The sequence below is a fragment of the Anoplopoma fimbria genome, chromosome 3, assembly GCF_027596085.1.
Source record: "Anoplopoma fimbria isolate UVic2021 breed Golden Eagle Sablefish chromosome 3, Afim_UVic_2022, whole genome shotgun sequence".
In the NCBI taxonomy this organism is placed as follows: Eukaryota; Metazoa; Chordata; class Actinopteri; order Perciformes; family Anoplopomatidae; genus Anoplopoma; species Anoplopoma fimbria.
In genome coordinates this window covers 18,090,160-18,103,165 of record NC_072451.1, presented here as the reverse complement: position 1 = coordinate 18,103,165, position 13,006 = coordinate 18,090,160, and the positions used below count along the sequence as shown (strand labels likewise).

Genomic DNA, 13,006 nt, shown 5'->3' with positions numbered 1-13,006 from the left:
AGAGAAGGCGTCATCACCTGTCACCTTACTGATAATGGAATTCCCTGGTCCTTGCATCCATTTGCTCTTCAAGGATTTGTGTTTAATATAACACTGCTAGTCCTGCACTGCGTATATTTAGTCCATGCAAAGAGGACATGAGCGCAGATGTCTGTTCGAGGCATGTATCATTCATATCGGCTCAAGATGAACAAGGTGTGGAAGATTGGAAACTGGAGTGTGATCTCTCTTTTGAACTACCCCAACACATGTTTTCCCTGCTGTAGATGTCATTTGAGTTCAGATAATAAGAGATAATGCTCTCTGCCAGGTAAGAACCTACAGAGCAGTAGTGGATGTGGATTGCATCTGAAAGAAATTGGAGTAAAAAACTAAATTAATACAGTTGGTAGAGACATTAGACTGATCAACATCACTTTCGAGTGTCTTTTATGTGCTTCTATAAAATCAGCTCTCTCCTAATCAGTTTTACTGGACACATTTCTGCGTCACTAAGACTATATTTTATCATTACCGATCTCACTGAACACAAACTTCCTTGCTGATGAAAGACCAGACAACTATTGAAACACACAACACTTATTTTTTCCGCCAACCAAATGCACGCATTGCCTCCACTCTAATAGCTTTGCTTTTGCCAGTAATATAGTAGACTCTCTTCCCTACCCCTGATTGTCAAGTGTGGCCATTGTGTGTGTCATTATGGCTGCACTGTTTTATGGGCAGTAGCGAGGAGATGGAGGAGCTATGGATTCACAGAGCACTTAATGTTTGTTTTAATGACCAGTCACAGCTAGCCGAGCTAGAAGCTTAGCAAAAAGAGAGGGCGGAGGAAAGAAAAAGGACAGAGTGATGGATAAAAGAAAAATACAAGGAATCAAGGGAGAAGAGGGGTAATATATTCAGGCTGATGTTCCCCTTCGCACAGCCTCAGCTCGCTGCCATCAAGCCATCAATACTCTGCCCTCATAAAGGCCATTCATCACATTGATCTCCTGCCATTACCTTCAAAGGCTAAAATAACACAGAGCAGCTCAGTTGGCCACAGTCTTGCTCTACCACAGGACCACAGCATCCAACGGTGAGCTCACACAGGGTTTAGAGTAACCTATCAGAACATGGATGTAACACCTGTGGACAATAATAGGAGAATTGGACTGAACTAATGAGTTATTTAGAGCAGGCATGGTGGGAACAGGACAGGAGCTGCTGCACACATGCTGCAAGATTCAAGTCAAGCTTGATACAGACATAACAAAAGCTATAGAGCAGAGGTCTGAGAATATTACAAAAGATTACACAGCCAATTAACATCACGTTAATCTTTTTTTTTAGAAACACAGGGACTTTTTCAGGAACCTTTTTATGACTTGAAATTTTACCTGCTTTTCAACTCAGGGAACCTAGATCTTGGTGTAGTTCCTGTCCCATACTTCCTGTCCCCTAAAAGTCCCTACTCTTGGGATTTTGCAGAGCTGAAACATTGCTGATTGGTCAAATGCAAGTACAAGGGTGCCAATAGTATCAATGTTTCAATGCTGTTGTTACATACTAAAAGGAACAAGACAACACTCAGCAGATTGTCACTTTTCGGGAGTGTCTAGCCTGTTTATTTGGCCATTTTCAGTTTTTTCTTCCCGATTTAGTTCCTGAGTTTTATCTGTGGGCTCCATTTTTCCATGAACTATTTGGTGGAAGAAGGCCAGTGGTTGCCACAAAATGAAATTCAGAAATAAAGTAAGAGCAATACAGTTTTTGTCCTGATGTACTGTAACTCTACCCTCAATCTTACAAACCAGCCAAAATACTTGGCAGCCATAGCTCTGGTTGTGGCTCAGGCTCAACCACACATACTTAAAGACGGGTCTTGACTACTTTAAGCTCATAATTTAATGGTAGTCAATTCATACAAGATGGAGAAAGAGAAGCATCCATTGAGCTGGTGTTTAACCTCCAGTCTACAGTCTGATTCTCAGTGGAGTCCCACTAACTCACTGCTTTTAAAATCCATCGGCAACAGTTAATACAGCTACATGCTCAGACATACTGAACACAGAAGGATGAGCTCAGAGCATTTCCACATTTAAAGCTCCTCAGTCTAGAAAGGTCTACAAAATGCCATCACAAATAGCAGATGAGCTCCTGGAAACTGTTTCTTGAACGGCCAGCAAAACTCCCATTATTCAGGCTGACAATGGGCTTTTACAGCCGGACCCAAGGCAAGAGATGTACTTAACAGTGGACAGCAATGGCCATATGTAACTGCTCCACCGCCATCATGCTCCCTACTACTTTGTCCCAGACTACGCTCTGCTGGTGCAGTTTACAACCGAATGATTTGTGCCCTTTTCAGTTAAAGCACTCAACTTTGAGCTTAGCCTTCAAAGGGACAGTAGGAGTTGTTGCTTTTTTTTTGTGGGATCCCCAAAGAATTCTAGGACTAGTTGTGTTTATATAGTGTTTCTGCCAACAGTACTATGGCTTGGATGAAATAGCTGGAACCTTTGAGATCACTTTCTACCCAAGACTCGTCTGTTCATCTATCAATGCAGGACTAAAGCATGTGGGTGGAGGCGAGCAGGAGATTGCTTTTCATACTACAAGCTTAGGATGAATATTTCAATAATGAACCTATTTGTTATTCATGGCAACACAACATTGTACCAAGGCAGGGAAAAGTACACCTTCATTGAATCCATTTTTTTAATAATTAGGCATGAATAAATCAGCATTTAAAGAGCTGGCTCTTGATAAAAGGAGAAAAAAGAAAAGAAAATGGGAAGGGTGCACATCCAGGTGAAACTCAAATTGACATATCTGTAAAGGCCAAGGTCTCAGAAGGACAGTGGATTATAGCTGGGCATGAAAAGCTGAGATAGGGATAGAACTCTTTATGCCGCTGCTGAAAGATGCTCATCTCATTCTACAAAGCTCACAGCCAACGTTAGTCACAAGACAGTTTTTTCTTCCCAAAGGCTCGCTCTGACTCAGTGAGGATATTTGCATTTCAACCTTTGGGTCTGTTCTTTGAAGTCGAAAGAATGGACATGTCATGTAAAGCAACAGTTGGTTTGCTTTGGCAACAATATCTACATTTACTTGCATCCTCTTACAAGCTTCGAGACACATGTTGGTCTTGTGAATTCACCTATTCTGAAAGCTAAACCTCCACCTCACACACACACACACACACACAATCAGACTTGGGCCTCTAAAATATGCAGTGGCATGATTGCTATTATCATTTCTGATCAGCTGTGTTATTGAATGAGGGCTGCTGTCAGACCAGTTGCATGGGAATGATTATTTTGCGGGGCATCTGTGGCCTAGTTCCGCCCGGCTGAATGTGATGGATGGGGAGGAAATGGTGATGTCTGAAACACTCCCAGTCCTGCCAGATCCCAGCCACTCTATAATTATAGTCCCACGGTTTGACTGAGCCCAAATAGAACTCTGGCTGTCTGCATCAGAATGAGACAAGCTGAAGATCTGCTCCCGGACCACGCCCATGCACCCGATCAATACATTTACTGAACTGAGGTGTTAGGCAAGTGAGATCATTTTGATGTTGCCGAGCATAAACAAAAACTATCCGAGGCTTATTTGTTTTGTTGGTAAGTGAGAAACATGCTGTGTTGACACATTATATGCAATTTGGTCTCCACGCTCCCAATGTCTTCGATTCCTTTTTTTCTTAGATCCTGTACCAGATGCACATAATGTAGCATCACGCTGTGCCATTCAAGTGAACAATACACTCAGGTGCACCACTCCAACTTTTTTAAGATCATTATTAACACTCGCATTTCAAATTTCTTGCTGGTTGCTTTTGAAGCGCCAGTCGATCCGCTGGGCTGAAGATGTTTTTAGATTGAGCTGCTAGTGAACACATCCCTCCTAGATATTGTAGGAGTAGTTACTAATGTAGTTACTCAGTGCAGGCTTAAATTGAACACAAATGCACATTTTTTCAGCCAAGAAGAATGACATTTAAATGTTAACCGCAGGCAATTTAGCCTCATCGTTCCTACAGAAGATAGGACAATTATCATATTAGGCTCAAAGAGTAAGCCTAAATATAAACCAGTAAAGTTTTGGAAAGCTTTATTAAATCAACAATGCATTTATAAGGACAAAAACAAGGTTAATGTGGAGAACTGTTTCCTGAAGACTTTTATGTCAGGATGACCTGGTAACACTCACTAAAGTACCTTCACAGAAACCCTGCAGCTGACAGTGCCTCAGCAGGGCTTTCAGTTTCCAGAAGCCACATTACCTCGAGTCACTATGTGTAAAAGGCTCTACCTTATGGATCTGTTATGGAGGATCATAAGGGAGGACGGCTTAATGATTCATCAGGACTGTGTCTATATTGAAATTAGAGATGTGCCCACGCACCAGCAGGTATGTAAAGAGGAGAATATGAAAATTCTAAAAGTGGATGAAGAAGGGCAAGAGAGAGAGAAAAATTCACAGATGGAGCAGACAGAAAAGAGTAATAGTTTAAATAATTCAGAGTGGACGAGAGGTATATAAATGATGGACAAAAATTGAATGTATTAACAAGGGGTAAAGGGAGTGAGAGAATTGCAGAAAGGGAGTGAAAGAGTGAAAGCTGTCGCTCTGCAGGATCCCTGGCCCCCTATGGCCCAAGGCGAGGCCATTTAGGGACAAACCACAAAGAACGTGTGTCAGCAGGGGACAGGAGAATGGCAAGGTATCAAGGCTTTTGGGTGCAAAGAGGCCCCAGCCTGAATATGTGTGCATGTGTGAATGTGTGTGTATAAAAATCCTGCAAAGCATGACACCTGACAGCCCTATCCTCCAGACACAAAGACATGGAGAGGGAGCGAGGATGGGGGATATTGGTTAGGTAAAGATAGAGCAAAGAGGGAGTATGAGCTTTGAGACAGACAAGCTGGAGTAAAGAAAAGCAGGATAAAAAAAAAAAGGACTCGGAAACAGTCAGTGTGTGTAAAAAAAAATGGAGGATTTCTGCCAGCTCTGTAGTGCTGCCAAAATAGCAGGTACTGCAGGTACCGGAGTAGAAACACAATCACTCCCACACACATAAGTCCGCCTCCAGCCACTCCTTCACACTCTTCCAAATTCATACCAAATTAAAGATAGACTCATTTTCTCCATTCTTTTTTTGCCCTAGTTCTATCACTTTGTTCTTTTATTTATCTCTGACGAGAAAACTGTCCTTGGCTCCTAATACAGCCAAGATAATTCTTTTGTGTGAAATATGGAGGGGAAATCCATGGGAAGGATATAAATATTTGAGGTAGTCACATGTTATTTCATTTCAAAGGGGCAAGAAAAAAATTTAGGAGAGAAAAAAGTAAAAAAAAAAAAACGATGATGAAGCCTGATTTAGCTTGTTACTATATTCTGTTTGTGTTGCACACATACTGTAATGGTCTTTTCCATCTGCAGATGCTGCTGTCTTGTCTATGTTTCCCTTGCAAATGATTTAAAAAGTAAATAAAAATTTGCGGTGAAAAATACAAATGTTCAGGGCTTAAATATGATATGGGAGTGGTTCTACACACTGATTAACAAAATGACATAGGCATACTAACAGACACACAAATGCACAAGCACACACAGACAGAAAGACATGTTTGCATTATGATCCAAGTGATTCATTGTGTTACTATTCTTGTCTTCATCCTGAGCGGAGATGTCTGTGTCTGAGCTCCAGGCAAATTTTTTGCTGTCCGGCTACACACATAAATCACACTCAATAAACATGGAGGCGAAGTGAAACAGGTCTCACTCATATGACAATGCTGTGTGCGTGCTTTATTTGCATGGCTGTGGGTGTACATTGATGAAGAATAAACTTTTGAGCAGTACAGACTTACTAATTAAATTGGCGCCTTCGTGCAACTTCCGGCCCCCCCTTCTGTGTTGACCCCTTGACCAAATATGGGTCCTTCCTGCAGGTCTCAATGCAAATGCCCCTTTTCTGCCTTTTGTTACCACTTGTAATTACATTATGTCTGGTCAAGGTCTTCCCTTACCTTTTGTTCCCATTTACATACAGTTGAACAACTGCTTTGGCTTTCTGTATAAAATGCTTCCTTTCTCTATGCTCTGGGTCAACTCACCGGCTCTGATGTCCTCTGTGTCTGTCAGTTCACCAGTGTGCCGGCATGCTTCATTAAACTCACACCACCACAGCAACTTCTGAACTTCAACATTCAACTTCCTTTTAACCGTACAGTAATTCTATGAAGAGTTTATAAGGAGTTATTTATTAATATGTGAATGGGTGCGTGTGCTAAATTCTCAAATAGACACTTAATACATGTGTGCAGTTAGCATCGGTCTGTGTGTGTGTGGGTGTGTGTGTGTGTGTGTGTGTGTGTGTATGTGGTTGTGCGTGCGTGTGCGTGTATATGTGCGTGTAATGAAGGCACTCTTCTCACCTGGCCACTGAAGCGCAGCCAGCATGACTCACTGTCGTTTTTTTTCTCCTCTCATTCCATTTCAGCTTGAGCTCTGCGGGTTCAGAGTTCACTTCCATACCTCTCTCTTTCTCGCTCTCTCTCTTTCTGACTCGATCTCTCTCTGACTCTTATTATCCACTTTCAATCAGCCTCTTTCTTCTTCCTCTCTACCTCTCACTCTTTTTTTTCACGTTCCTCATTTTACTTTTTCCCTCCTGTGTTCCCTGATGCCCGTTGAGCAACTGCCTGCCCACTTGCCTGCCTGCCTGCCTGTCTGTCTGCCTGCCTGTCTGTCTGTCTGTCTGTCTGTCTGTCTGGATATGAATAATTGAGGTGTATTGAGTCTGGTCAGCAGATGGTGAGATGGCTTTTATGGATCTATCTGTGCTCTTTAGGAATCGCTGAGTGTATGCTGACACCTGTCCAGTTAAGGCCCACAGGAGCTTTGCTTAAGCACGGGTCGGGCACGCCCCAAAACCACCCTCCAGCAACACCTGCTCTTCTGCACGCTCACATATGCAGGTGCAGATATGCAAAAGCGAATCCAGGCACTTGAAAATATGCGCACACAAGCCCTTATGTGAAGATACAAGGGGATGTAAATACAAACAAACATGCAACGGTGAGATCCATTCTGTTTCCATCCCTTGTTTTGCACCTGCTTCCACCAAACGACAGGAGGATTTCTCCAAGATCTCCTCATCTTTCTCTGCTGGTGTCTCACTCCACACGCCTTTTCCTGTCCGTCGTGTCCCCCAGCATTTATCCTCCACACCCGTCTCTCTCTGCTCACTTATCCGACTCTTTATCCCTCTTCTCCCCAAGCCCCTCATAACCACACCAACCTGCTCTATTTCTACACGCTTGACAGCACCAACAGCCTCCGTCAGCACAGCCCCCTGCCAACCTGCTGACCCCTCAACCCCCCTAGGCTCTCACCTAAAGCCCGTACTCTGTCTGTGACCTCTCAGAGTCACATGAGTTCTGTTCCACGGGCACACACCCACAGCTAGATGCATCAGTTCTACAGGGCTGCTTTTTTTTCGGTTCCGTTCACACACGATCTCTTACGTTCTCCTACTCCAGCTTCTCTACATCCCCGTCTCTCCTCACACCCCTTTGCTGGTCCTGCAACCCTTTTCAGCTCCTTTGCAATCACTTCTGTTTCTTCTCCCAGCTCCTTTCATCCCCTCACTCTCAGCCCCTTGCTCCCTTCCTCACTCCACACTCCCCTAATCCCATCCGCTCCCTCTCAAATGAAAGCATTTTTCCCCCTCACTCACCATTTATATAAATCCTTTAAGAATGATAAAGGAAGAGAATCGAGATTGGTTTCTATTGTCCTACAGTTCCGATCACTTGAGTCGTAAACTTTTGGGGGGTTTTCAGGGAACTCGCCCTGTTTTGGCCACCTCTCAACATCTTCAGTTAAACAGTGGTCTTATTAAGTGGTCTTTATTGCTTATGATGGCAAAGAACGGAGAAAAGCTCATATAAAATATGATAGGAGGGACATAAAGAATAATATATAGGAGCATATGGGCTGAAAGCTGACTCTTCATGGTATGACTGTGCCTTTAAGGTTTTTATATCTATATATTTCCCTGGGGTATACCATTGTGCCACAGGCTAGTTAACATTACGAGCCTCACAGCATCTCTAAGCACTTCCTGCACTATTCTGCTTTTTAAAACACCTAGTGGACACATAGCCTTGCTCTTCAGCTGTTCTTCATTTCCACTTCACTCTCCTTGCCTTGTAAAATCCCATTAAATGATTGTAATACAATACCCCGATTTGTCACCTTCCTTATCTGCTTCTCCACACAGTGTCTATGCTTAAATCATGCACACAGGAAACCAGATTACTGTGAGAAATCAAGCAGGAAATCAGATAACGCAATTATGTCCACAACAAAAGTGGGACAGCTCTAAAACTCCCACTGAATTTGCGAGTAATGTGATTTCTGGCTGTCCCCTACCATGTCTAGAACCATCTTGGCAGATATCGTTTAATTGTATTTAACTTAACATGGTATGTAGGGAATGGTGTTTGGACTCTTAAGACAGTGGCTCTGTAGTGGGAGCACTTTTTTTTCATGTGTTTCTACAACATAAAGTTCACTTTTGCAAACTAAATTATGCAATGGTTCTACTTTTTAATTGCTTTAAATTTTACTTTAAGCCCGACCCTGGATTTAATCATTTCGGTTCAAAGGATGAGATGCTTTGCTGCAAGTACAGATATTTAATTCAACCTCGCTGTAGGACTTTTTATTAGGTCTTTATCATGCACAGGTTCATATATAAAAAAAAAATTTTAGATATCTGTATACATTACCATGAAATAATTATTTTCTTAGAACAAATAGGTTGTGTTAAAGGGGACATATCATGGACAAGTCCAGGACTTGTGCACATACATTTAGGTATCTAGGGTGCCTGTGAAGCCACAAACTGTGAAATAAAACAACCCAGTCAGTCAGTTTTTGTCGGCTGCCTAGATCTAAAAACACATGATTTAACAAGCCACTCAGATTTGGCTCCCCTTTCTATGTCACATGCAGCTCATTAGAATAGAGTATAAATATTAGAATATATGTGAGTATCTCCACACACAGCTTGAAACCTGCCTTTGCAAAGGTGCACCATATTTTTCTTGTGAGAGGAGACTGGGATGTTTCTAAAGGGGGGCTTAAATAGACAGGCGCTAAGACGGAGCATTTCAGACAGAGGGTGGATACGGGTATATTCAGATGGACAGTATGAATATTAAAGCATAAAAACATTTTCTAATAGAAACCCAAAATACAAGTACAAACCTGAAAATTTGCATATATGTCCCCTTTTACAAATTTTCTATTGATTGCTTTACCATGTGAAGAAACCCAGAGTAAATGTCTTTATTTATTTCTTACATATTAAATCAATGTTTAGACGGAGGTCTTATGATTGAACTTGTACTGTGTTGTGAATAAACTGAAAATTAACTGAGGTTCATCATTGAGATGATGTTTCAGAAACGAGGTTACTGTTGATAGCCGAGAATAATCACATTATAAGTGCATGTGGATCTACATTAGCAAGGCTAGTGTGTCTGTGTGCATTTCAATGTCTTTCATGTCTGCTCTCTCACATTGCATCCATTTGTCTTTCTGGGACTCCATATTGTATTTGTCATAAAGAAGTAAGGATGTGTGTAAGAGAACGTCAGCGAGAAAGAGAGAGAGGACAAGAGGACTGACTCATAAGGATGGAGGTGAGACAGAAACAGAGAGAAAAAAATGCATTTGGAGGTGAAAGTCCACAGAGTGAATGAAAGAATATATCCAACTGAAATGAAACAATAGAAATACAAATCTGGAGCAAGAATGCACATTATGAAGGAATATCATAATGTTTGCTGTGCAGGTCTGTTTTCCTTCTGAGCTCTTCTCTCTAGAAGGTGCTAACATAAGAGTGTGCATTCGCATACTGTCGCTCCATTTTGCATTCAAATGGCCAACCCTGATGTGTCCTCGTGTTAACACCACTGGAACTAATGACACTGCTTCTGTAATCCTTCAAAATTAACCCTTCTGGTCAGCCAAACACAAACACACATACACACTTCTTATGAACTCCTGAAGGAGAAGTTACTAAAGGAAATTAATGAGATGTGTCAAATAGCACAGGGACAACACTAGTGTGTCTGCGTTTTCTCTTGTGTGTGTTAGAGAGGCAGTTATCAGGTTCAAAGAGAGAACAATTGACCACTTAGCCACTGGCTATACCGACTAATATACATGATTATTAAAATAACTGTGTAGTCATACAAGTAATGTATATTATGTATCTTTACATTGACAACACTATAGGCTGCAGTCATGCTTCTGAGATTTACCTTCAGCTGACCATTACATGAGATGGAATACATATGTAAAATATATCTAATTATCGATTAAATTAAGGATTTCCGAATCAGCTGATACAGTACGAAGACAAACAGGTGCACCATCAACCCTCAAGGGTGAGCGTTTTACATGGAAATGAACAGATTTGCAGGTGTGACATAATTACATATTTAAATCTCATGCAACAGAAATCCATAAATTAAAAACCTGCTGAGTATAGTGTGTGCGTATTTGAGTGCACATGAGTATGTATGCGTGTGCGTGAGAGGGTGTGCTTTTCTACACAATCGTGCTGCATCACTCACACACTACCAGTAAGGTCAAAGCAGCTGTGTAAAGTGGTAAGTTCTTCCAGTGAGCGGTACGAGTGTATTCTCCCTACAGAGGGTCTCCCGGCCTCCAATTTTACACCAGGAGTAGCTTAAAAAACTATGCTCAACACAGACAGGAGGCTCTGTGTGCCTGGAGGCTTGCTGAACTGAACAGGCTTAGATGGAAATAGCATCGTAGATGGTTCGACTCAGTGGGTCTTATTGGATATTTTCTCTTCACAGAGAAAAAAGATTTGACAGTGTGAGGCTGATCCATGATCCAAAAATCTAATTTATTTCATTGCATATTTGGAAAATGTTTGTAAGTGTTGACCCAACTGATCCTTTCACAGAAATCAGGGTGAACAGCACCGGTAGTAAGATAAAAATATGTCATCCCTAAAGATTGAGAGGCCCATTCACAATTTGCTGTGAGGTGACAAGTTATGCATCCTCACTAACATAGTAAAGCTTTTGAAAATCAAAATACAAGTTAACAGTCTGCTCACGAGCTACTCATCTTATCTTAAGTTTAATCCTGTTTTATTAACATACAGTAAAAAAAATGCATTTAAAGTAGTTCCCTCACTGATTCTAGAAAACGATATAACTATATTTGATATGTAGTGTGTATCAATATAACTTTATTAGGATGAATGTTATTCATACAAGCAAAACAGCTGCAGACATAAGCAAGATCTCAGCTGTGCACACACACACACACTCACTCACACACACGCACACACACACACACACACACACACACACACACACACACACACACACACACACACACACACACACACACACACACACACACACACACACACACGTATCACATAAAATGAACGGACAAGGTTATTCCAGGGTGCAGGTTGTTTTAGTTAGTACTCCTTTGAGGACAGAAGAAAAAGCATGGACTGCCACACTCTCCAATGTTTAAATAGAGCCAAAGCTCTGTTCCAAAGCAATAAAAGCTTTCCTTTACACATGTGTAAAATGCCTCATAAAGACCCAAGGACCCAGAAAATGAAGGAAACAGTCATCGTCTGTCCGGCAAGATCCATGCTATCAACGTTGTTCTATGGAGCTTTTCATTAAACTATTGAATTACAGCACAAGGAACAAGGCCTTAATATTATCTTTAAGTCCATTAGTGTAATAGGGCAATCATACTTCTGATAGTGTGATTCTTTCAGAAAAAAAACCGAACACTTTCCCCGATTCTGATGACTTTGCACTTTTCTCCTTTCAACTCCTTTTATGTGCATGACACTACCAGAAAGTTGAAAATAGTTCCCCTAAAATCAGAAAAAGCCCTGAGCGTTTCTATTCTCTTAGCTCCTCCTTCCCTGTTTCATCCTAATACCTCCACTTCCTTGCATAAATGTATCATTACAGTATCATTATGTCTATGGTTTCCCCCCAGCCTCCATTTACAGGGACTTAGGTACTGTGTCTGGGGCCTATGTGGACCCATTATGTCATTAAGTCATTATGAGCTGGGACAGAGAGAAAGTAATACCCATAATAGGAGCTACATTGGGCTCTACTTAAGTCTATACTCCCATCCTGCCTGCCTTCCTGTCTATTTGTCTGGCTGACTGTAGATCTGTATGGGCGCACTGTGTTTCTTCCTCCCAATAGAAACTTCTGAAACCATTTTTTAGTCACGATGTGTGTGTGTGTGAGACAATAACCGACTCACCCCAGAATTAGGATACGCCGTCCAGCCCAGTTCAGCTGTGGCCACCCGAGTGTCCATCACAGTCTCTGCAGAGAAGAAAGGAAAAGGCGGAAGAGAGAGACAAAGACAGTGGTTAGCCTCAGAAAAGCTATTTTGAGTATCATTCCACAGAGTTGGAGCGCATTCAAGCCCCAGTGATCGCTTGACACAATCATTCATGAACAGAGAGGAGATGAATCCTTCACAGTGTTTCATCCATCTCTGCTAGACTTCTGTTAAGACAAGAGACATGGAAACAAAGCTTCGGCACTTTTGCTGGAAGAAATGTCTGAGAGCCTCTGTCATGCTGTTAAATGCTGAGCTTTGTATTGTGTTCTCTCTGTGACAGCATGAAACTACACTATGTGCATCCTGCCTTTGTTTGTGTGAGTGCATGCATGCATTTGCACGGTATGAAGTCATTTGAAAAAAAAGAAAAAAAAAAAGGATATTTTTGTATTTGTCTGTGTGCACATCAGAAACACTGTATGGGTTTGCATGTGGTTGTTTACGAGTGCTGCACTTTGTGACATTGTTAACCAAAAGAAAAAGCCTTCACAAATACAGAGGGGGCCCTCCAAGGCGAGGCCGTTGCTTAAAAAACTTGCAGTTTGTTTAC

General features: G+C 41.7%; 1 protein-coding gene across 2 annotated transcripts in view; it reads right to left on the bottom strand.

Moving 5' to 3' along the window:
* LOC129089426 (ephrin type-B receptor 1-B) overlaps positions 1-13,006 on the bottom strand; it is a 142,842-nt gene that overhangs the window by 85,035 nt on the left and 44,801 nt on the right. For both annotated transcript variants that reach the window (XM_054596876.1, XM_054596875.1), the window contains exon 2: positions 12,370-12,434. In XM_054596876.1, coding sequence (XP_054452851.1) covers positions 12,370-12,434 — 65 coding nt within the window. The remainder of the gene's footprint in view (positions 1-12,369; positions 12,435-13,006) is intronic.